Below are 24,351 nucleotides of genomic sequence, written 5' to 3' on the forward strand. Positions count from 1 at the left end.
TGTCTCTGAGCATTCCTAAGTTCTGCCCAACTGCGAACCACAGGTCCCTTTCCTGGCAGACAGAACCGGGTCCCTGGGGGCAGGAGGAGGCTTAAACCCAGGCATTTCCAAGGGGCCCTGATCCCCAGACGGCCACAGGGTGGGGACGACGATGCCCTCCCTTATCGGCACTCGGGCAGCAGGCATTCATAAGAAAGGAGTTTTTATAGATATTCGCATTTAATCTTCTAGAAGCACGTGAGGGAGGCACTGTGCCCCACTTTACAGAGAGCTGCAGATGGTCCAGGGCTGAGCCTGAGATCGGCGTGCTGGTTGGCCAGCAGGGACTCAGGTCTCCGCCTCCTGGCGTGGGACAGCGTGGCATGGTGAGTAAGGCACACGGGCTTTGGGCTCAGAGACGCTTCAGCATCGTGGCTGCTGCTGACTAGCCGAGTGCCACAGGCACCACGCTTAGCTTTCCTAAACTTTAGCATTGCACTTAAAAACTCAGGAAATGGCCACGGCTCACAGGTCGCGGTGAGCAAGGGTAAACAAACACATCATGTGCTGATTCTCTTGACCCGGTTTCGAAGCTCCACAGTGATTTTCTGGCACGTAGCACAGCGAAGGACGATCCCAGTGTAAGGGCTGCTGGGAGCAAGGCGCGTGTACGTACCCACCACTCCTGGTCCTCCTCCCCAGTGACGATGATCACTTCTCCCTCGAAGAAGGTCAGCTCGTCGTCGTTGTCGGCCTGGCAGTCGTAAATGGTCTTCACTCGCCTCACTTTATTTTTCCCCTTCAAGAAAGAAACTGAGTTTGAGCTTCCGAGGGGAGCTGAAGCGGGGGAGAGGACACGTGGACCTTGGGCGAGTGACAGGACCTCCCCAAACCGCGATTTCTCTGCCGTGTGACGGGGGGGTGTGTGTCTGCCCGGTGGCCCGTGTACTGTGTCGTCTCGAGACACAACAGCTCCTCTCCCTTTCCCGAGCATCGGGGCAGATAGAGCCTGGCATCAGTGAGCAGGTGTCACCCATTATTTTCATCAGAAAACAAACAATCCGGGCAGGGATCAAAACCTGGCTTTGCCGAGACACGAAGCCTGCTGGCCTCCCCCGCCCTCGGCGGCAGCTCGCAGAGATGACAGCAGAGTCTAAAACTGGTTTTGGGAAACATGATGTAAAGCAAAATGTGCAGCTTCTGCTACTGAATGTGCAGCATAAACAGATTTCTCAGTCCCTCATGCAAAGCGCCCAGGCAGCACACGCTGCGGAACACGGCAGGGCCAGCCGGGGTTGACAGGGTTCTAGGCAGTTCCCCGAAAAGTTCTATATTTGACTAATGTGACTTGGGCTTTTATTTGCTGGACTCCCAGTCCTCTGCAAACAGGAAGACAGAGATGGGGAAATCGCCTTCTACAGGATGTTTTTGGCACTCGGCTTATTAAATAATTAGTAATAAGAAAAGCAAGCTACGTCTCGACATGGTTCAGCCCACAACTTTCCCGCTCGGTCCCCGGGTTTCTCTCTCGGTCACCCCGAGGACCCCGCCCCCCTCTGCAGCTTGGTTCCCAGGGTTGGCGGGCAGGTGGGGTCTGAGAAGTGTGGCCGTGTCTGATCTGGGTCTTCTTGGTCATGCTCTGTGAACGACTGAGAAGACCCGCGTGTGACTTTAGAATGGGGAGGACCACAAAGCTGCTGCAGAGCGTGTGGCACCAACTAGAATCTGCGTCAGGGCCCTCGGCGGTGCCTGGGGTCTCGGGCGTGGCCGCCGTGGGCAGAGGCGCCCGCCATGCTGGCGGTGTGGTGTCTAACCCGTGGGAAGATGGGTGTTTCTTTCCGTCCCTTTTGTGCTGAAGGGACACTTCCATCCCAACGTTGTTTTCATAATAAAGTGCTGCGTGGGGCAGGGCTGTCACATGTGGTGGGAGGCCTTTCAGCCCTACTAAGCAAGCCTCTCGGCCTGGGGCGCCGCCTCTGGGGTGCCACTGCCCCTGTGAGGGTGCAGCCGTGGGCAGGGCGCATGCGCACACGCATCTTTCTTGGAGCACTGCTTTTCCAAGTAGATTTTTTTTTGGGGGGAAAAGCAGTTTTATATTAAAATGAAACTGATGTGTTGTGGAGCAGAAAGCATTTCATGAGGATGACGGGATGTGAGACGTCGGCCAAATCCTATGTTTACAGCAGTCTGCGGGCTCTGCCCCCGACGCCTGCAGGAGGATGCAGGGAGCAGCAGAGGACCAGGATTCCTGGCGCCCTGACGGGACCGGTGTCCTGGGACCCGCGGGGACCGGGTGTCCTGGGACCCAGGAAGGAAGAGTCACATCCCTGAGGCTCCCAGCGAGGAGAGCTGCTCGCTGAGCGCGTCTGCGGTGCCAGCCAGGCGACGCTCGCCCGTGAGCTTGGTCACTCTCTCAGCTCCTTTCTGCACGCGAGGACACGGAGGTCTGAAGCAGGTGGGTGCTGGCCGGGGCCGGGCGGGCTTGGTGGGCACGGCGGGCCTGGCGGGCGGGTCCTGAAGCCCGGCTGTTGCAGCCGAGGCCTGTGCTGCAGAGCAGCAGCCCCGCGCCTCCCAGTGCCCGGCCCGCCCAAGCCGGCAGGGGACGAGCTGCCGCTGTCCACATGAGCACAGCACACACCCTCCCACCAGGTTTGGGGGTGCAGCAGGGTCCCCCAGAGCCTGACTGCACGCCACTCACCGTGTTGACCTTCCTGGGCAGTGGGACGGGCGTCTCGGGCAGAGTGGGTGTCAGGTCGTTGGGGTCCTCAGAGGCTTGCTTGTGCACAGCGTCTCGGGCCGGCACGTTTGGGGAGAGATCCGCCGGGTGTGACCTCGGGGCGACGTCGGAGGGCGGCTGAGCCTTGGGCGACAGGTCTCCCGGCTGAGACTTTGCCAGCAGCTCTCCCAGGTGCGGTTTGGGAGGCAGATCCTTCATCTGGGGCTTGGGGGCAGGTCTGAGAGCTGGGGTTTGGGGGGCAGGTGCCCAGCTTGGGGTTGGGGCAGTTCTTATTTAGTGCAAATCTCCAATTTGGGGTTTGGGAGCCAGTTCGGTGGGTTTCGGGGGCAGGTCTCCAGGTGGTGGCTTTAGTGGTAACTCTGCCAACTGTGACGATTTCTGGAAGATTTCGGGTGGGGCGCTGGCTTTGTCCAGGGAGAGATGATGGCTGGTTTCCGTTTTCCTTAGTGCCACTGTGGGGAGCAACCACAAAGAGCGAGGTCATCGGACGGAAGGAAGCGCCGCTCCCTCCCGTCACAGCCACGGTAAAGAGAACCGGCCTAAAGCGAGCACCTGGGTGGGCCAGACCCAGGCGCACACTGCCCGTTTTTAGAGAGATGGAAGTGGGAAGCCTGGAGGCATCCGCATCGCCGTTCACGATGTTATGCCTCAGTTACGTAAGAACAGGATGTCCAAACTAATCCAGACTTTAAAACAAAAACCTGCAACTACAAACATAATGCAGATTAGAGAAAAATTAGAAAGTATAGAGTTAAAACAAGTTTTCCATAAGCCTATCACCCAAATGAGGCCATTTTAAGTATTTTGATATATGTTCTGCTTGACTTTTCTATATATTTTCCATAGATAAAACTTTTTTCTGCTTGTATCGATATACTATTTTACGAGTACTTAGCATGTTAAGAAATCCTGTATTAGCACGACAGTTTTAACTGTTACATTCTGTCCCATTGTGGGGCTGTATCAGAAGGTATTCGCTCCCTATAGTTTATGCTTCACATACTACATAAGAAATAAAAAGTATTTTCTCTGCCACCCACTGCCTTCGACCACATTTTCGTGACACAGGTAATGTGTGCTCATGGAAATATCTTCTAAAAACCACACACGAGATCACAGTAGCCGCTCTCTGCAACTGTTTTTTTTCCCCCCATTGATCCATTTGGGAGTTTCTAAGTCAGTCCCCCCTTATTCTCTGACGGCTGCGTCGTACTCCACAGCTCGAGGATGCTACAGCTTGTTGAACGGTTCCCACAGCTCTGCCCAGGACTCAGGACACTAAGGATATGTCGCCAACCCCAGCTCCGCCACTTACCAGCTGTACGACCTTGGGCGAATGACACAAGCTCGTGGTGCCTCACCGTCCTCATCTCTAAAAGGCGTTACTATCGGCAAAGATTTGCCAACAGGGCCTGGCAGGCTCTGAGCATTACATTAGAGTATTCTTATCATTACTGGGAGACAGGGCTCCTTGAGGCCAAGCTTTATATTTTTATTTATTCTTGTAACTCTGGCTCCTGGCGCAAGGGCCAAACACAAAGTCATGTGCTCAGCGAGAAAACCACTGACTAAGGCACTCTGAGTGAGTAAAACAAAGACTGTCGCCTTAAAAACACAACATGTTTGGAAAGATATTCTTAATATCAAAAAAGAAAGCAAGCTAAACCTGAGTGTTGTAAACCGTCGCAAGCTGTACTGTGGCTGTTTCTGCTCTGGGCCCGCCCAGTCCCACCTTCGCTAGGAACTCAAATGCCAGGGTGCCCTGCTCAGGGGCTGGCCCCACGCTTCGGCTGATATGGCTCAGAAAGCTAACGCAGGCCCACTGGAGTCCTTTCTTGGAAGTCTGGAACTAAGTAGACAGAAGTCTGAGGCAGGCGGCGACAGGGGACCCCCAGAGGCAGTGGGCTGGAAAGCCTTGCTGTGAGCCACATGTATGGGGGAATGGAAACACTGAGAGAGTTCTGGGTGGTCCACACTCTCAAGACATGCACCTCTGATTCTAGAAACTTATTCTAGAAAAAAAAAATCCAAAGCTAGGCACCGAGGTGTCTGTGCTAGGATGTCTGGCATGGCACTGTTTATAGCAGAAAAATGGCAAACTCGGTAAATGTTCAATAGCGGAGGCTGGTTGACAGATCGCGGCACCTGACAACGGAATACTATGCAGCCAGCAAAGGCACACTGCAGGCAATTCATGTTATGGGAAATGTTTCTGGCTCATCGTGTGAAAAAAAAAATCAGCTTGAATGGAAACTTAAACAAAAAAGCACAGGGGAGAAACTAAGAGAATATACCTAATTGTTTATCTTGGTGATAAGACTTCAGGTGGTTTGGATTTTGTTCTTTTTGCTTGTCTATATTTTCCAAATCTTCTAGAATATATATATTACTTTTATAATTAGAAGAACAAAGAAGAAGAGAGCTTGCCCAACCTTTGCTATGTCATTTCCCAGCTGGTTTTGTGCTTTTCCTTCTCCAATTAAAAGTCCTTTCTGAATTGCATTCTTAATTCTGAAGAGCAGATGAGCAAACTTTCCCCCCAAACTGGACTGCTGGAGGGAGGGACGTTAAGCACAGAGGGCAGCCTGAGGTCCACGGTCACGAAGCAGAGCGGAACCGCCATCCTGACTGTGGTTCTGCAGCCACAGCCAGGTGGGCGGGGTCAGGCCCAGAGTCAGTCACAGGAGCAGAACACAGCGCAGGTGCCAGATCAGTAGGTGTGATCCGGAGGAAGGAGGGCATGAAGGGGATGTGGGACAGTGAAACGGTGGCAGCAGTCACAGGACGTGACGAAGAACTGTTGGGGTTTGGGTGCGTGAGCACGTGAGCTGCATGGGCAGGGGGACGGAGTCCGCGGCAGTGCGTCCTCCATGCGTGAGAGCGCGGGAATGGGATGGGGGCGTGGGGACCGCAGGCAGGAGGGCACAGCGCCTGGGACACTCGGCTCAAACTGCTGTGAGATCAGGACAGCCCTTTGGACAGAGGTTAAAAGATAAAACCCCCACGAGTCCAGATAAAGCCCCAGGGGAAGCCTCCCTCGGTGTCCCCGGAGGACCAACGGGCAGCCACCTGGGACTCCTCTCCGCGTCCTACACAGGAGCCAGGCCAGCCACACTCCCCCGAACGTGCCGCTTCGTGGAAGGTGCTGGAAGAGTGGCGAATGCCAGCTCCCTTCCGACCCTTAGTTTAACTTCCACTCAAAGCAGGGAACAGAGCCCTGGACTGGGGTCTAAGGACACACGGCCGACACGGAAACCCACGGAGCGGCCGCCGAGCTCCACCTGCTCCTAACGCGAGCCCCGCGGCCTTGGGGGCCTCCGTGAGGATGGCGGAACGAAGCCAGTGCTTCTGCGGGGTGGTGGGGGCGCGGGTTCCGCGGCTCTAAAGCCGGAGCACTGCGAAAGAAGGGAGCACTACCGTTTTCTTCATGGACGTGTTGGCCTGACAAATGAGAAGCTCGGCCAGCCTTGAAGGTTTGGTCAGAGCTGAGAGTCTCAGCTGCACGAAGCAGCAGCCACTGCTTTATTGTACTCTGCAGGGTATGAGTGTCTCTATTTTGCCACCACAGAGAAGGATTTCTGTGCTACCCACTAGCTGGGGGCTTTCCGAAGCATCATTTCATTTCATGCTTATTAAACCTCAGGAAGTAGGTATTCTGGCCCCATTTCCAGGTGAGGAACTGGAGGCTTCTGAGTCCCCCACCCAGGCCACACAGCTAGTAAGTGGCAGAGCTGGTCCTGGTCCCCAGGTCTCTCTGATCACGTTTGAAAAGGGGGCGGGGGCGGGGGATGGTACCTGGGAATTCTAATAATGTAGCTTCTGAAAGAGTACTGTGCTTGTTAGAAAAGTAAGGTTTCGCTAATCACAAAGTCTGAGCATATAAATATCTTTCTTCATTGAAAAAAGATGTATGGGCATCTACTATGTGCCAGGGGCCACTCCAGGCATCTGGGGTAGAGCAGTGACCAAAAGAGGCAGAACCCCTGCCTCCTTGGAGGGCGCAGTGACATTGTAATTATACGTGAATACAAAAAAGAGAATTCTTACCTTTCTGAGGTAGTTTAGGGAGGACTCGTGGGCCAAGGGCAGTCTTCGCAGAGCCGGTGCTGAACAACAAGAAAGAATCGTTTAAGGGTCTCAAATTGTTGTAACGTCAGTAGCGAGAGATTATTCAAGGAAATCATAGGTGTTTACAGAATTATCTAAAAACCCTTTCAAAATTTCTTTAGCAAAAGGTTACAGTCTGTTTCCCATAATTCAAAGTGGGCCTGGCTGGGGAAGAACCAGGAAAGGGTGTTTCTCAATGATAAAGCTTAAGTCCTCCTCTTGGAAGCTTTTCCCTGGGGTAATAATGTTGATGAAAACCCTTGGCACAGCAGGTCATCAGGAGTGTCACACAGAAGGGCAACTCCACGATGTAACTCTCACTGTCCCATTCTCAAAGAAGCTGAAGTGCGTGGAGCTTCAGGGACCGGCCGGTCAGTGGTAGGAACAGTGGCCCAAACCCAGGCCCTGACGTCCCTCACCGAGCCCAGGCAAACAGCTTGGGCCTCGGGCCTCCATGTGCCCAAGCGTTTCCTCCTCCTGGAGGACGGGTAAACGAGCAAGGAAGAACGCCCGGGTCCCCGGAGCAGAGTCCGCCCCACGTCTGAATAGTCAAATGTTAACCCCCCACCCCTGCCGCCACTGGATGCCGCGGCTGCAGGTGACCCATTATTTTCCTTTAACGAAGGCTACGATAATTCTCAGAGGACACAGCGGCACTGCAGACCCAACCGCAGCAGCAGCCAAGTGCCTGAGTCGCACCTGCCAAAATCCCGCTTTCATACCTCACCTCTCTCCTTGTCCTTTGATGTCCTAAGAACTGGCTTTTCCCCTGCTTCTACCCTCATTGCATTTAAAAAGAACAGGAAAAGCCACAGGAGCCAAACAAAGACTGAGTCACAGAGAGAGACATGCGCGTTTTCTTCGTCCGGCCCTGAATCGCCCTTGCTCCTAGGGGTTCCCTCCTCAGCTCCTGTGAAATCCCACCGCCTCTGAGCCAGGGGAGGACGGCCGAGTTGAGATGAACCGCCGGGAAACTGGAAACAGTAAGCCCAGGGGCCTCCGCTCTGAACATTTCTGGGGTGTTTTTCTCATGTCCTGCCTCAGCCTCCTCTCAGGGAACACGGCTGCCAATCACGGACGTGAGCATGGTGTTGTTCCTGAGCAAGTGACTGAGGCCTGGAGGTTCGCAAACGCCTTGCGGAGGCCTGGGGTCTACACTGCACGTGTGTGCGTGCACGCGCACACACGGGGGGCTCGATCTCACTGGAAAAAAAGAAATTTTGTGGGCGCTCTCTCCGTGTCAGTTTGAGTGCCCAGAGCAGGGCTGGAGAGGACTGCGTGGGAATGACGGGCAGGGCACCAGGGAGCCCCTGGGATGAGGAGCCTGGAGAAGCCCGGGTTTGAGTCCGGCTCTGAGATCTGCCAGCATTTAGTCTCTGGGGGCCCAGTGTCCTCATCCATAAAACTGAGCATAATAATATGGGGCCTACCACACCACGGGGCTGTAGAGACCAAGTAAGATAGTGGCATTAAAGAAATGAAGATTTAAAAAACATCTTTGCTAAACTCTGGAAAGCAATGCCCACACGCCAGCTGACTTTCTGCCTAAGGTCTTGGGTCCAGAAGTGGCGTTTTGTGTCCTTATCTAGGATCCCAACTCTCGAGAATATCCTTTGCATTGGGACTGGATAAGACGTTGCCCACAGAACATGTTCCAAAGCGTCCTGTTTCCATGAAGGGCGGGAAGAAAGGAACGCTGCCTCTAGCTCAGCCGGAAAAAATCTTACAAACAGGGAACTTAGAAAGAGTCACATTTTATGTTTGAAAATCTCTGGGCTATTTGGGTTTCCCAGAGGACTAGCTTTTGATTCAAGATGGAGTCAAGACGAACAGTCACAGGAAAAAACGACTTCACTGACAAGTTAAACACGAAAACTCGTTCGGACAGACTCTGCGATCACCAGGGAAGTGAGGTCTGTCCCCACCTGGAGCCCGGATGGTGCCCCGTGCCAGCCGCATGCGCGGCCTGCAGACTGCGCCAGGCTCAGCTGCAGACTCTGGCTCAGCAATGAGGGGTAAACTGCAAACTGACAGCAAACGGAGTTCGTCCCGAAACCAGCCTTGGCTGGCGGGCGACGCTCGGGGCAGAGAGCCGCTCACACCCATTTCCGTAATTCTGCCACTGCAACCGTCAGCCCCAAAGGACAGAGTTGGCTTACCTTGACTGCTGAGACAGTCCCTCGAACTTGTTGGCGGTCTTACTTGATGACGATGGACCCACATCGTTACCTACAGGGGAAATCGAAGGTAAGAAGTTGCATCTTCAGGCAGGGAACTGGGGATATGGGCTTGGCAGACAGGCACCCCTCAGGTTCCAGGGAGGAATTTAAAAGACTCAAGCCAGAACAGCGTGCATCGATTCACCCAGAGGTCCCCACACCAGGAGGCTACCCTCTGGGAACCGGACCCAGAAGAGACACCCCACCCCGCCACAAGCTGTGTGTACGTTCAGTCGGGTGGCACTGGCCGCCTGCTGGGCACGGCCCTCGGCCACTTACTCACGCGTCACTCATTCAAACACTAACAGCTATTAAGCACCTACTGTGTGCGAGGTATGGACGTGGAGCGGGAGGCACGGAAACACAAAATGTCACTGCTCTCGCAGAGTTTCTGGTGTGGCCTGAGAAATGTGCCCGTGTGAACTATGCTGTCACGTGACGAGATGGATGCTGAATAGCGCTGGGTGCCCTGCCAGGAAAGCGTGCCCCAAACCTACCTGGCCAGAGGGGCAGGGAAAGTCCCCTCTGGGGACATGGCACCTGAACAGTGCGGCACTCTCTCTCCGGGGAGCGGCAGAACCAGACATGCGTGCTTCGTCCGGGAGGTGGAGGACTGGCCAGCATAAACGTGGGCTCCTCTGTGACCCCTCCATGGCGAGAGGAGGACCGGGCAGTCCTGGGGACAAGCTGCCCGGCACCCGGGGGAATCCCCTGGGACCTGCAGCTGCTGCTGGGGCTCCCGACCACTTCCTTGCTGCCCTTCCCATGAATGCTCTGAACCAAGTGTCCTCCTCTGGCGGACCCCTTCCCTCTGCTGCCTGGACACCCATGACACGTCGCGGGTGGCACTGGGAAGGGACAGGCTGGGAGGCTCAGAAACAGGACAGGGCTGAGCATGCTCACCGCCGTGTGTCCGCTCCATGGCACCCGACCGTTGCCCTAATGTTCTCCTCATGTGTTACCCTCAAATGAGGTCACATGAACGAATGGCTGTAGGTCACGTGCTTAGATGATGCACCTAGAAGTCCTGCCCACAAGTCTCTGTGCTTTTCAGGACGGCCCCCCCAAAATCGTTAACGATGGCAACTACCGTTTATCGAGTACTTACTGTAAGGTGCTGTGCTAAGTACCTCACAGCAATTACGTTTTATGAGATACATGATATCGTCATCCTGTTTCACATGGGAAGAAACACACTGGGAAGCCTGAGGTCAAATAGCTGGGAAGGCTCTGAGCTGGGACACAAAGCTGAGCAGCCTGCAGTGAGGGTCTGTGCCAAACAACCCCATCCTGTTACCTCCTGTCCCACGGAGCCCACTGGATAGGGAGAGACTGGCAGAGAGCTAGGATGGCTTGGACAGGCTCCCGGACAGAACGTTCTGTGACACTGACTTGAGAAGGGACAAGCTAACCTGGCTTTATCAGGGCCAAAGACTTTCAAATACAGCTTGACCTTAGTAAGACACTCTTTCAAATCCTCAATGTGTTCCCAAGGGCCTGTGACTCAGTGCCCTACTTCTTCGGCAGCCGCTCACGAAACCCCCAGAGCTGGGGTCTCTTAAAGGTGGGCGTTTCCTCTCAGCTCGGTACTCAGTGCGTGTCTCCAGGATGGACACCAAATCTCAAACTTTCAGGCTTAAATGAGCCAGAATAATCAAAATGTCACAGGAAGTACATTCGGGGAAGAAGCCGGTACATCTGTGAGTTTCCCTTCCAGGCAGGAAGCATTCCAAACCAGTGATTCTTAACCTCGCTACGTGTGGGACCGTCAGGGCTGCTAACTGGCCCCTGGCTCTGCGTGTGGCTGCTCCCTCTGCTGTCACACAGATGAGCCATCCTGCCACGGGCCATGGCCTGACACGCGCCCCAACGTCCAGCGCTCTCATTTAATCGCCTTCTCTGGCCACACAAGACTACCCTCCACCTTCCAAAGACACTGTGTGTCCTTTATGCCTCTGTCACTCGCTCCTTCTGCTCCTCCTCCCTGCACTTCTGGTGAATTCCTACGCACCTCCCAAGTCAATTTCCGAGAATTCCTCCTTAGCCAGACTCGACTGCTCCCTCCCCTTCTTCTGTGCCCACAACCACCGATCACAGAGCGATGGCTCAGAGTGCAGATTCTGGAGCCAGACGGGCATGGCGTGGAATTCCAGCCGCCCCACTAACCAGTGGGTGTGAGTCTGGAGTACGTGGCTTTTTCTACAGAGCCCCAGTTTCCTCATCTATAGAATGGAAATGACAGTACCTACTCCACTTGACAAGTGTGAGGACTACGAGATGAACTCTGGAGTACGGAGCATAATGCTGGACCACAGGGAGCACAGCACGAGTGGTAATTAGTATCTCTCATAGCTGTTTGAGGGAATGTAACAGAAATGATGATGATTTACTCAATAAGTGAGCATCTCAAAGACAGGGACTCTGCCTTGTTCGCCCTGCAACCCCACCTTCTAGTCTAGTGCCCAGACCGGAGCAGTTCCTAGGTGCCTGGAGACAGGACAACGCTGACTCCGCCGCTCTTTGCCTTCAGCTGGATCCCTCACACACCTGGGTGGGTAGCACCTGTGGACCGGCAGATAAGAATCCTGTCATGCTCACAGCTAGGCAAGGGCCACCTGCCATGCCTGAGAAGAAAAGTGTGGTTTAGAAAAATTTCTGAGAATGATATTGGAGGGAGGAGCAAAAACATGGAAGCAGCTCGACCCTTTTTTTTCCCTCTGTGGAATTTAGAAAAAGACTCCAGTATCACGTACAGATTGTAAGAGGAGCTGAAGCGGGCGGGCAACTGAGAAAATTGTGGCCAAGACTTGAGGCCAGTTACTATAGCTCAGAAGCTGGGGGCCAAGAATTTGTGGAAAGACAGGCGGGCACTGGCCGTGCAGTGACTGGCACAGCGTCTCCAGGAATCTTCCAGAATAGTCGGTAATCATATGAGCCTCAGAGTCAGAAATGGGTTCAAATACTAGCTCTTAAGTCCCTGGATTTGTGACTGATTCAAGTTGTCTGACTTCTCCATGCTTTAATTTCCTTACCAGTAAACCAGGGACAGTGACAGTCCCCATCGTATAGGGTGGCAGCGATGTCTAAACAGGACAACACATGAGCAAGCGAATAGCACCTGGTATCCGGCAAATGATCGAGCAGCGGCGGCAGCCACTATTATTTCTAGAACTTCATGCAAAATGGGGTGGGGGGAGCAGACGTGAAATTACACCGGGAAATACAAGAAAAAGGAAGATTAAGGAAATTTCTAACCAAAGGCTCCTTTGCAAGCCAATACTACTTCCAATTAGAAGCTCGTGTAATGTTAAGTCCCAGTGGCCAGAGATGTGATTTTCACAGGTCACTGAGCCGGGCACGGGTAGAACCCGGACCAGAACCCGGGCTTCTGGAATGAGCTCGGGGCACGTTCCAGTCTCCCATGGCGTGGGCTGTGGACACTTCTCTGAATCTCTGCCAGAGGATCGAAGTCCCGGGGGAACTGCTCTCGTGTATTAATTACAAGACTGTCAAGCGTGAGGGGAAGATTAGCCTTATGGCCACCATGAACCGATGATTAGCTGTGCTTTCTCCTTTGCTCCTACCTGTAAGAACCCCACTGTCAAACCCCGGGCCCCTTTTCAGCCACCCTGCGTAATTTTATGTTGCCCATTTTGTGAAGAGATCACACTGTTGGACGTCATCTTACTCTGCTACCTACATCCTCCCTCTGCCCTCATTTCCTCGTTAGCTTTATTTAAATCATGTTAAAATGTGTGGGTCTTTTAAAAGTAGGTTATAAGCAAATTATTTCATCCCCAAAGGTGAGATTTAATGACATGCCACTTCAAAAATCAAAGTCCCCACAAAACCCAGATCTGCCCACAGGCCTATTTGTTTTCTGATCAAAAGCCTGCCTTCGCCATCTCCTGAGACAGATGGCTGCATTCATCACAGGAGCGGGACTTCTGTCATGTGATGCCTGGGCTATTTTGGGTGCCGTGGACGCTGCGGTTCTGGCAGGCAGAAAGCGCGGAGCGGCCATCCTGCACGCCAGGGTGCCGTGCCGCCGATGGGCGAGGGGGCACAGCGGGTGCAGTGAGCACCCTCTGGGCTGCCTTCCCATGCCTGCTTCACAGGCAGAGAAACAACTCCGGGATAGGAAATGGCCAACAGCATCACGTGCTGCGCCCAGCAGGGCACGGACGGGAGGCGGTGCACCGGATCCCCACTACCGTCTGGGAGAGGCCGGGCAGGCGACTTCACCTTTCTGAGGCTGTACCCTTAATTAAAGTCAAGTCCCAGTATTTCCCACCCTGTGGAACTGCGTTAAGAATTAGGTAGGTGCTATTAACCAGCCCATTTTACAGTTGGATAAACTGAGGTATGGAACAACTCGAAAACACCTGCTGAAAGTCACAGGGCTCCCAAGTGGCAGAGCTGGATTAGAATCCAGGCGTGACGTGGGGTCCACAGGGGAGCACTCTGCTCTATGGAGACAGAAGCTGCATAGACCCTGGTGAGGATGTCGCAATGCGCTGGGAAAGTCAGAGAGACACAGAAGCACGGTGACAGTCCCGGGCCAGAGGGAACGACAGTGGGGGAGGGGTGGTGGCTGGACAGGGCAAGGCCTTTTAGCAGGCTCTTGGAGAGCAGATCTGCAACAATGACTAAGGATTAACACAAATGAGTAGAATGCTCTAGGCTGAGGTCATGCTATGAACAAAGTCCCATCTTAGGGGAAAGAATGTACTTTGGGAACCTGGTGCACCTCGATGTGACAGGCACGTCCCATTTCAGGGGTCGGTAGGTGAGGCCTGGGGAGAGCTACGAGGCCATGCCTGGACCGCCTCTCATGTCCAGCCCTGGGCCCTGGGCCTGATCTTAGACAGTCCGAAGGCCCTCACTGCAAGGCGGTTTAGGGGAACCCTGGAGGCTGGCGAGATGGGTTCACGGGGGGAGGCGACGGGCATCATACATGCTGCCGTGGAGGCGGACACCCCACGTGCTTCATTCATAAGTAGTCTGGCCCCCACCCCTGGCGTCTGGAACACAGCGTCAGCAGGAGACAGGGGGATAAAACCATGCAGTGATCATGCGACAGAAAGCTCGAGACCAGGACCAGAGGACTTCAACCTGCCCGATAAGAAGCCCGCTGTGGGCACGCACGTGCCTGCCGCCAATCTGTCTGTGGATGCTTTACGTGCACCTCACACGCGTGCACACCCCAACACAGAAGGCACGGCCCTGGTACTCCCAGAATTACCGCCTAGCCTGTGACGTGGACAATTGTCACTTTTGGTGGGAATAGATTTTGATTTCTGTCCCTCAAGGCTGGGTGTACGTGGGAGGCTCCAGCTGGTGAGAGGCCAGCAGACGGCCCTGTGCCCACAGCTTCAAGAGTCTTGCATGCTCCCAGCTCACTGGTGGCACTGACTCACTCTCATAAAAAGTAGTAATTTTGATTTTTAGTAAAAAAAATGCTCCATTAACAAAAAACCAAAAACCAAATCAATCAAACAAAAAAACGCCAGCTGCTAGTCCTACTGCTGAGATGTGACAGAAATCTAAGTGAGGGATGATTCTTAAGTCAGAAAACAGAATTTTGGTGAATTTAATTGTAGAGTTTCTAAGGTGAATGTATAGGCACTCGAAACTTTACACAGAAATAAGACCCAATTAAACTAGAGGATTGAAATTTAGTGGAATGTGAAAAGGTTACCCTGTGATCTGTGCTCTGAGCCTGCACAGGAAACTTGTGACCATCGATGCACTGTCAGTCGAGGGAAAGTCCCTTTGGATGAAATCTGGGGCCTCCTGAAGTCCTGGAACACAGCCTGTGAAAGGTGTCAGGACCTACTGGCTGCCGTGTGCCATGTCCCCGACTGCCCCTCCCTTGGTCCTCTCGCCTGGGAACCAACTCATTAGCACCCACCGCAAACATCTCCCTCTCTGCGAAGCCGCTTCATGCAGTCTGACGCTCTATTTTTCAGCATTTCCAAAGTGTCTGGTTAACGTGTCAACCCTCACAGTGAAGAACATTCACTCGGCTGCTTCCCCGTCTGCCTCCCTCACGAGCCCATGAGCTCCTGGGGTATATGGGCCGAGAAGCCCCATCAACAGGCACATAGGATGCTGAGTGAAGGCTAAACACACTGACGTATTCGCACACACACTATGGCATCTGGGCCAGGTGACAGAGAGGTATGCCAATCAGTATGGCTTTTCCCCCAAACTCCAAAAATTCAGAACACCTGATATGGACATTTGATGAGGCCTTTAAAAGCATTTGGCCGATTTACCTATCGGTTATGATTCAAAAACAAACAAATAAAAAAATTCACACTGAAACTCACTAAAAGGAGGCGACCTAGCCTGCTCATCCAGCAACGGCCTGCGAGCCCCTTGTGGACCAGGGCCCTGCTGGGCACTGGGGAGACACCTGTTCTTGACTTAAATTGTTGACAGACCAGTGAGGAGTTCTGGTGAACCAGGAAGGTAGACGAAGATGGAAATCATGTTCCTTGTGGATGGAAATCTGTGATCTGTACTCAGTGTCACTCAAGTGGTTCAACTAACTAACTCTGTGCAAGTTTATTTCTTCTCAGGTGATGACTGAACACCTGCTGTGCACCGCTGGATTCTAGGCCCTGCGGACACAGGAGAGAACGAGACAGACGCGGTCCCTGCTCTCTGGGAGCTTAGAGAGACCAAAAACACCAAACACTAAATACTTCTCAACTGAGGAGTTCTGGAGGAAATGGGCGAGGACGGGCCTTTCGGGAGGCCGGCGAGGAGATGCACGTGCAAGCTGAGCAGGACGAAAGGCAGCCAGCCTCTCCCAGCGCAGAGCTGAAGGGACGGGATGGCCCCAGAGGGCAAGAGCCCGGTGCACCCAAGAAGTACGAGGGGGCTCGTGTGGCAGTAAAGGGGCTGGGAGGGAGGAGCCGGCCCAGGCAGGGCGCTCTCGGTCCGGGGTAAGCAGTCTGCAGTTATCTGAAGCGTAGGGTGAAGTGATTACGTGTATTTTATCTTTTACGAAGATCGTTCTGGTTGTTGTGAGTGGAATGAATTGCTTTGCTTTTCCTCATCTGTCAGTGAGGCTGACACTATCTCACAGAGTCGCTACTGTGATGCAATGAGATTTTGTGGAAGGCTGATTAGCACAGTGTCTGATGCATAGGAGATGCTCAGTGCCTTATTATTATTACAGTTTTTAAATGGTCCTAAATCTTTTCCAAAATGTCTCCTGGCCTTAAGAGGCAGTCCAGTCAGACTCATGCGTACTCCAGCGTGGGTGCGGTCTGGTCCGTCTGCTGAATGTGTCAAGTGTCCACTGCCCGCTGAGCCCCACGCACTGCCTGGCCCTGGGCAGCGATGGCCCTGACTTGAGGATGACTTACCCCAAGGAACTGCGCCTTTGTTTGGGGGCCCGTGAGGTAGTGGGCTGGGAGGGTCAGACAGGGCTCTCTTGTGTCCGGGTGGTGGGGGAGGTGGCCTCTTCTTGGACAGGGTGGAGCTGCCACTAGAGGTCTGGGTGCTTAGAGGGAGTGTTGAAGGTGGGCCAGTTGGACCTGGAAAGGAATTGAACGGGGCAGGAAGGTTAATCCCAGTCTCACAGAATAGCCGGTATGCAGTCACTGCCGCACCAGAGCTGGTACGGTACACAGGGACAGAAGCACGAGGCTGGAGGTGGCCAACGCCATCAACGCGGTAACTCACAAACGGGGTTAGAAGAATGCTCTTTACAGAAAAATACAACAGACGAGAGTATGTGCTTTTAAGGAACAAAATGCCAGTGAACATGGCATGCTAATGCATTTAGGTCATTCGGGCACAACGGGAAAAATAAAGCACGCACACTTTAAACCAGTTAGTCACTGGAATCATGGTAAAATCTACTGAGGGAGAAGGCACACAACACAGCCACCAAAATCAATGGAGAAAGAGCAGAGCACAGGCTGAAGCCTCAATGGGCCACAGGCTGAAACATCAATGTTCACAGAACAGGATTTTTCTTTCCGCTACGACTTTTTCTTGTAGTCAGCAAACTTTGCCTGACGGTTTCGTTTTCGAAAAAATGATTATAAATAATAAAGGATCTAATGTACAGAGTTACTTAGAAAAAAGAGAAATCCCAAAACTCTTTTTTCCTCTAATTCTGAATTATTCTAGAAATCATAAACCACCTATATAATGAAAGCCTGAACAAGCTGTATAAATTAGACACTGATTTCTGTAGATTTAAAAAAAAGACTCGACTTTCTCCAGACGTAAAGACAGGATAGCAGTAATCCTATTAACATTATCACACACACGCGCACACACACACAAACTGTTTCTGTAAAAGTTTTGACTTCTTTGAACTGATGTTTTAAGAAAAAAAAAAGGGTTTGTTTTCAAGAGCTGTTACAAGAGGAGTATACATGTTACTAGTTTTGTTTATGCAAAGTGACGCTAAGGTGGCTGGTGTGTACTAGGATCTATATACTGGGCACTTTGATGAATATCTCCTTATGGTTATCACCAAAGTACATGTTCCGTGTTCCTGGACAACTGCTTCCACAAGCATTAAAAGAATGTTTTTTTTTTTAAAAGGCAACAAAAAAAAAAAAAAAAAAGCTAAAAACACTGCCACACCAAATGTTTAACACAGGACGGTAGGTACCTGATGACCCGGAAAGGCTCCAAAAGAGCTTTTTACATTCTGCGTATTGAAAGAAAAGCTTGATTACTGCTGGCTTCCTTTCTTGGTGAAGTAAGCGTTAATATTATCAATTACTGGTCAATCTCAGTAAAATCAATTACTGGTCAATCTCAGTAAAATCATCATCTGCTTTAGGATTAAGTGGCCCTGGCTATATACTTTATTCTCTCAGTCCTATGATGGGACACATGATGGAAGCCCTACCATTGCCCCAAATCAACACCTAATTATAGCACCAGCCACTGCAATTTCAGAAACTATTTTATTTTTTAACAATAAAATCACCTTAGCACTTGGATAGTGCTTTGCAGTTTTCCAAGTGTGTCTGCATATGCTATTCCCCTTGATTTTTCGTAACCACCCCAGCAGGTATATGGGTTGGTTGTTACGAGCCCCATTTTGCAGCCAGGAAAGAGGGGGCTTGGCGTGACTAAGGTTACACAGCCACAAGGGGCGGAGCCAGCACAGCAATGCAGGTCTTTGGGACAGTGAGGCGCTCACCCCATCACACGATGCTGCTGTTCCTGAAAGCCAGGGCAGTATTTCCCGCACTTAGCACCCTAGAAAAACCACCACTGATGCTCCGTATTAGGAAGTGGAACTTTCCTCTTGGAAATAAATGGAGAATGGATGATAGACAATGATGAGCTTCTCCAGCAAGTTCACCTTTACCGCCACCTAGTGACTTGCTGAGGCACTGCATCTGAAAGGTCATTCAACCCGTTCCAAACCCCGCCTGGAAACAAAACCCGCCAAAGACAGAACGCTTGGAGCTGTGTCTCTAGGCAAAGCTGTGTGTGGATGCAGCTTCAGGAAGGATCAGAACAGAGACATCCTGTAACCACAAACCAGGCACAACCAAGCCTCTTGAGTCATCATTTCAAAAAATGAAGGGATTAGAGTTCCACGTGTCATTACATACTTTCTTCATATCAGCTATTACAACCTGTAATTACTTTCCTTTATGTGCATATTGCCTGTCTCCCTCACCAGGCTGTGGGTTCTGTCAGGCTAGGCTGGTCTCTGGCCTGGTGTATATTATAGTAGGTTTAATTGAGTAATTTAATATTAAATAAATGGATGAATAAACTGCTACTTCTATTGTTTTAAGGCTAGTGATTCTTAAGGAAGACACTGTATCTCACTTAGGATGACTGATCAAAAACCAGGGGCAGAGAGAAAAAATAGGGAGGGACAGTGTTAAGTCTGAAAAGGAACATTTAAAATTTAATCTAATTTCATAGAGAACACACACACACAGAGCCACCTACTGCTTTGTAATAGAAGCGACAGAAAGGAAGATGCCACAAAATCGTCTTAGCCTGTCGGGCACGAGTCAAAACAGGCTGAAGGACAAACACTGCATTAGACTGCAGGAAAGCAGACCCAAATATTTTTAAGAGTCAAAGAGCTCAGAAGACTTCCAAAATGAGTAACTATCTCTAAGCACTAAAGGGGATGTTTTATTTAAAATAAATCTGAGTACTGGCTCAGATGGGAAAGAAGCAATTACGGCAGGATAAGGAAAGCTAAAACAAAATGAAATAAAAAAGAACAAACGGTATCAAACAAACTCAAAAAGGAGTGAAAGGCAAGATTAACAGGCGGGGAGAAGCCTTCGAAGAGCCAATTTTATCCCCTTAACTCTGCCAGGGCCTGTGGAAATAAGCAGAAAACGCCCCAAACCACATTTGCCACTAATATTGGCTATTATGTCAAATTATCTTCTAATTCTTTTTCTTAAAAGTATGGGTCTGGTCTTCCAAAGAGGCTATAAATAACACTGAGGTTCATTAAACTGATCGAAGGTCCTCTCTCAGCAGACTGTACCTCAGCTCTTCCCGAGGGTTCGCAGGCCTGGGGCGCTGTCTGCATCTCCAACAGCGGCCTCTTGGTCACTCCATCTGGACAGTCTGCCACGCCTTTGACTCTCATGGTCCCCACTGAACCCTTCGAGCTGTGCTGCCACGAGCGCCTTAATGTCATCAGCTCGGAGAGGCCTCTGACTGAGGGCGACAGCTCCAGAGTGGGCCCGGCCTGTGGCCAGAGCTCGGGGAGCCCGGGTGCCTGAGGACACTGCACCTCAGAGGCCTCTGCCCGCAAGGCAGCCCCGGGCAGCTGCAGGCAGAGGCCTGGTCCCCACTCCCCGGCCCCATTCAGACTCCTAAAAGGCTGCAGCTACTTCCGGAGGCCCTCGTAGGCCTGGCGTTTCCTCTGTCACTAGAGCCCCCTGATGGGAAAACACTACAGTCCTGGACTACAGAGGGAGTTTGAGGAAAACCTCGCCAGAGAGGACTGCATCTTCAACGACCAGGAAAATCTACCCTCAGACGGCCGGGAGAATCATTCACCTACAGTGAAATACAGGGATCAAAAAAGCCCATCCCTAAAGTCACAGTCGCACGCTTCCTGCTCAGCCTCCTCCTCCGTTTCCTGGACTCCCCAGAGCCGCCACTCCCTGGGAGTATGGTGTGCCCGACCTGACACTCAGGCGATTCATACCCTTACCTAGAACTCGCCTTATAAAGGCATATTGTGATCAGGGGCATTTATTTTAGGGTGAAGAGACTCAAGGCTCAGGGAGCTGAGGACGCTGACCAGTCACAGCGAGTGACTCCGACTGTGACAGCAGGCTCTCAGCCTTGACAGGAAGCACTCTGCTTCTCTTCCTGTGGGTGGCACCGTGTCCTCCCTGCTTGGGAACTCGGAAAAGAGCCTGTCCCCTCACCTCCTCCGCAGAAGGGTCAGCTCAAAGTAGCCTCAGCCCGAGGTCCCTCCCACCCACCCTCTTGGCCCTGGGCCCCCGCTTCCTCCTGAGCGTCAGGGGGCCGAACAGCGCCTCTGCCTGGCCTCAGCGCCGCGCTCTGCCTTCCTTCCTGAGGGAGTAATTCCTGGTGCAAGTATTGGGGATTCTTTTACAACGTTCCCACATTTTTGGTTCTTAGAAGAACGGAAAACTCATTGGTTTTCCATGCTGGGAGACCAAATAAAAGTACATCTTTGACACGGCAAAGAAAAAAGCAAGACCCAGAAGATGGCTTTAAAATTATTCTGATGATCTTTGAAAGCAACCGTCTGTATGATTTATATATTCTACCACGCCATGTGTGTTAATGACATAAGTTATAGTTATATAACTCTGGACAACACAAATGAAAACTTTACCATATTTCTAATGGTTTTCGTAGCATAGAGCTTGAAAGAGTGGAAGGTTTACGTTACTTTAAAAAGCAGATAAAGATACACTGTGCTGATTTGAGTGAGGAATGTGCGTACAGGAAGGAGCTATTATCACCTCCACAGCCTGGTGGGGAAACACGGAGGCATCGTGACATGGCGTGGAGTGTGATGGATGCCACAAGAGTCAGCAGCACGGCCCATGAGGACTCCGACATGGTGCCACACACAACGCAGCATTAGATGCTCATTTGTCCTTCAAGCTCCTTCCAGGACGCTGATGACTAAGAGAACGAGGTTCAGGGGCTCGGGGCTGGCTCTGTGACAACTCCGCCACGTCCTCGTCTTGCTGCAAGAAGCCACAGGGATGTCTGCTTCCCTTTCTGCACCCTGTAAGTTTCGAGCCTGGGCCAGCAGCCACTGTGAGGGCAAAACTCAGCCACAGTCTTGGCCAATCCAAGATGCGCAATGATGTAAAAAGGGTCGGGGAGACTGATAAAAACAGGCCAGAAAAGAAAAAAAAAAAACTGAACATGAATAAAAACGATGGCTTATGGGAAGCTTTAAAATCAAGCCACTCAAACGACTGCTTTCCCAGGAGATAAAAAAACTCAGGAAATTGTAAAGTCATCAGTATATGAGTAATACTGCGAACAGGACACCATTTCCTAGGCGAGTCTGAGTACCCAGGAGCGCATGTTCATGATGGCCAGCGACCTTCACACCCGAGGAGTCTCCTCCCTTTTCACTCCTGGCTCTGCCCCGACTGACACAGAATGCAAGGTGGAGAAATGGTGCGGAACACGCAGACGCGACTGAGTCTGGACATAACGCTGCCCACATTCTGTAGGTATTCGTTGGGCAAGGTAACTCTCACGCCCCAGGACGGCTTACACGAGCGCCCCCTCCTGGCTGCCCACGTACTTCTGGGACATGTGCTCACTGATCTTGCTATTGTTCGTTCACTCAACAAGCACCGACAGGGCACCCCACCCCTGTGCCAGGGGTGCAAGGACAGCTCGTTCACTGCCCCTGCGCCTGAGGAGCTCTGCCTCGTGACTGGGAGAGACTGAAACGAGATTCCGTGACCACCCCCCCCACCTCGCTTCTAATCTTCGAGCCGAGCAGCAACTCTCCCTCACACCCCTAGAGCCCACCCGCGCTGCCCCGAGGGCACACGCCTCTGCCCCCTCCCACCGGAGTGCGAGCTCAGAAGCAGGAGCGCTGTCCCCATGCTTCGCCACATCCCCAGTGCCCGGACGACCTGCTGAAGGGAGCACGTGCAGGAGGACCAGACAGACCCCCCATCTACTGCTTGCTCGCTGCGTGCTGTCACTTCACAGACACTGCTTCATGTCCTGCGGGCAGGGACCCAGCAAGGTGGACAGCCAACCCTTACTTTTCAGATGAAGACCCTGAAACTCAGCAAGATGAGCTAAGATGTTAAAAAATGAGACCAGGACAGGGCTGGCAATTATGGAGGAAGGGCCCCAGTCTCGTGAGTGGGACAAGGGAGAGACGGCTTCTTGGAAGAGGAACCGAAGTCTGGCTCCCGGAGGCTCACGGCTGCCCAGGTGGCCGCGGTCTGGCTTCACCAATCGATCTGCCTTGGACAGCGTTATTAGTCTCAAACTACGTTCTCTGATTAATGAGAGTATGTGGTCTCTTTGTCTAAAGTGAAGGCGACGTAGCGTCTGCTTCGGTATTCTCCATGTCACCAAGCGGCCATGTACACGCACTTACGGAGGCCTCAGGATGCCAGGCACTGTGCTGCAGCTTCTGTGCAGTCGCCTGCTGGCGGAGCAGGCTGGGGCTAGGGTCTGAACGAAGCAGGACCCCGCACCAGGAAAATACATATCGAGTGCAGGATTAACCCCTGCAGGTATTCACGAGAGAGTCGGAGGGGCTGTAATGCCTGATTGGAGGGGACTGATTTCAGGAATTCATGGGAAGGAACTATAATTAGCATATCAGTTGTTAGTGCTTCTAAAGCTTGAGAAGCTAATTCTTTTAAGTAAGTTAAACAAGCTTCTTAAGATCGAATTTATCTTTCATTTATTTAGCAAATCCCTTGCGTTAAGGAGCTGACATCATGCTGGTTTCATGATTCCAAGCACCCACTACCTTGTCAGGCGTGGGGGGCTTTTCTCGGGGCCCTATTCCCCAAAGGACTCCTTTTCAGAGCTGAGGGGGTGTGGTACCCCAGTGCCAGCAGCAGTACCTGCCACGGGGCACTTACTATGCGCCATGCGCTGAGCTAAATGCTTCCTGTCCGTCTCACTAATCTCCAGACCCAGTTCATGCCATCGCTGTATAAAAGGTATAGAATTGAACCACAGGAGAAAACAGCAATTTTATAGCTTAAAATTATTCAAAAAACAGTTAAATCAGACAAAGGATAAGCACGTAATATCGGTTTCCAAGGACCTGTGCTGTGAGACGAGGCTCACGCTGCTCACCCTTCGCCGTGCTAGAAGCATCTAGAGTCACAGCCTGACGACACAGAGTCTCCCACAGTAGTTCAGGGCTTTGCATTTTACAAAATGCTTTCTCCATATATTTTCCCCCCGGATTCTGACGACAATTCCGTAATGAAGGCAAGGCAGAGATGGACTATCGTCCTCAACATGGAGAAGAAGAAACTGGAAGGTGTGGCTGGACAAGCCTGAGGCCCGCTTTAATTTTCTGTCCTATTCCAGCCACTGTGTGACCGGAAGTAAGTTCCTTAGGCTTTCCAGGGCTCAGCTCCCTTCGCTGTGTGATGGGTTGTAGAACGCGTTAATTTTTAAGCATCCTTCTCACTCTGCAGTATCCTGGTTCTACGACATAATCTTAGCTTAAAGATGAAAGACAAACCAATCCTGGCAGGCCTGGAGAACGTCTGGTCTTAATGCACGTAGAGTAGGGGCGGGGGAAGGGGCTGATCACCAGTGAGAAACCCTGCGTACTTGTATTTATGCCTCTGATTTAACCTTACTGGATCTCACATGAGGAGGGGTTAGGCAGCAATTGTATCTGTCCATGGCTTCAGGGTGGTGAGTCTGGGGTTCTGAATTACTGAGTCTTCCAACTCTGATGGGCGGCTTTGCTTGATGACAATTTAAGTCAAACGTCCCTGCATTTTGATGAGGCAGCTGGAGTTTCTGGAAGATAGTCCTGAACTAGATTCAGAATGATCTTTCTACTGTGCCCCTCTGTATTCTCTTCCAAACTCTATCCTAACTGTCTCTTTCTGCCTCCCCAGAAGCCATCATCCTTCAAGCCCCTGCACTCCCGGTGTGGAAATGACTTCTGCTGCAAGCAGAGACCTCTGCTTTGCTGACCATGGAAGATGAGTGACCCAAGTGACAAAGTCGAGGCACCCTTGTTTTCATGTAAGTGGGTCTATCAGCTCAACAGAATGGGATGAGAAAAATAGAGGGGAATCGTCTGCACAGGGCACCACC

At 51.9% G+C, this 24,351-nt stretch overlaps 1 protein-coding gene across 2 annotated transcripts in view; it reads right to left on the bottom strand.

Moving 5' to 3' along the window:
- Positions 1-24,351, bottom strand: part of ASAP1 (ArfGAP with SH3 domain, ankyrin repeat and PH domain 1) — a 294,496-nt gene that overhangs the window by 4,718 nt on the left and 265,427 nt on the right. Inside the window, exons 25-29 of one of the 2 annotated variants that reach the window (XM_039845874.1) lie at positions 16,425-16,595; positions 8,983-9,052; positions 6,764-6,822; positions 2,678-3,168; positions 656-778 (exon numbers count right to left, since the gene is read on the bottom strand). In XM_039845874.1, coding sequence (XP_039701808.1) covers positions 2,990-3,168; positions 6,764-6,822; positions 8,983-9,052; positions 16,425-16,595 — 479 coding nt within the window. In that variant the 3' untranslated portion in view covers positions 656-778; positions 2,678-2,989. The remainder of the gene's footprint in view (positions 1-655; positions 779-2,677; positions 3,169-6,763; positions 6,823-8,982; positions 9,053-16,424; positions 16,596-24,351) is intronic. The other variant, XM_039845875.1, reaches the window with a different exon arrangement.

This window comes from Pteropus medius, unplaced genomic scaffold (genome assembly GCF_902729225.1).
Source record: "Pteropus medius unplaced genomic scaffold, Ma_sr-lr_union100, whole genome shotgun sequence".
Classification (NCBI taxonomy): domain Eukaryota; kingdom Metazoa; phylum Chordata; class Mammalia; order Chiroptera; family Pteropodidae; genus Pteropus; species Pteropus medius.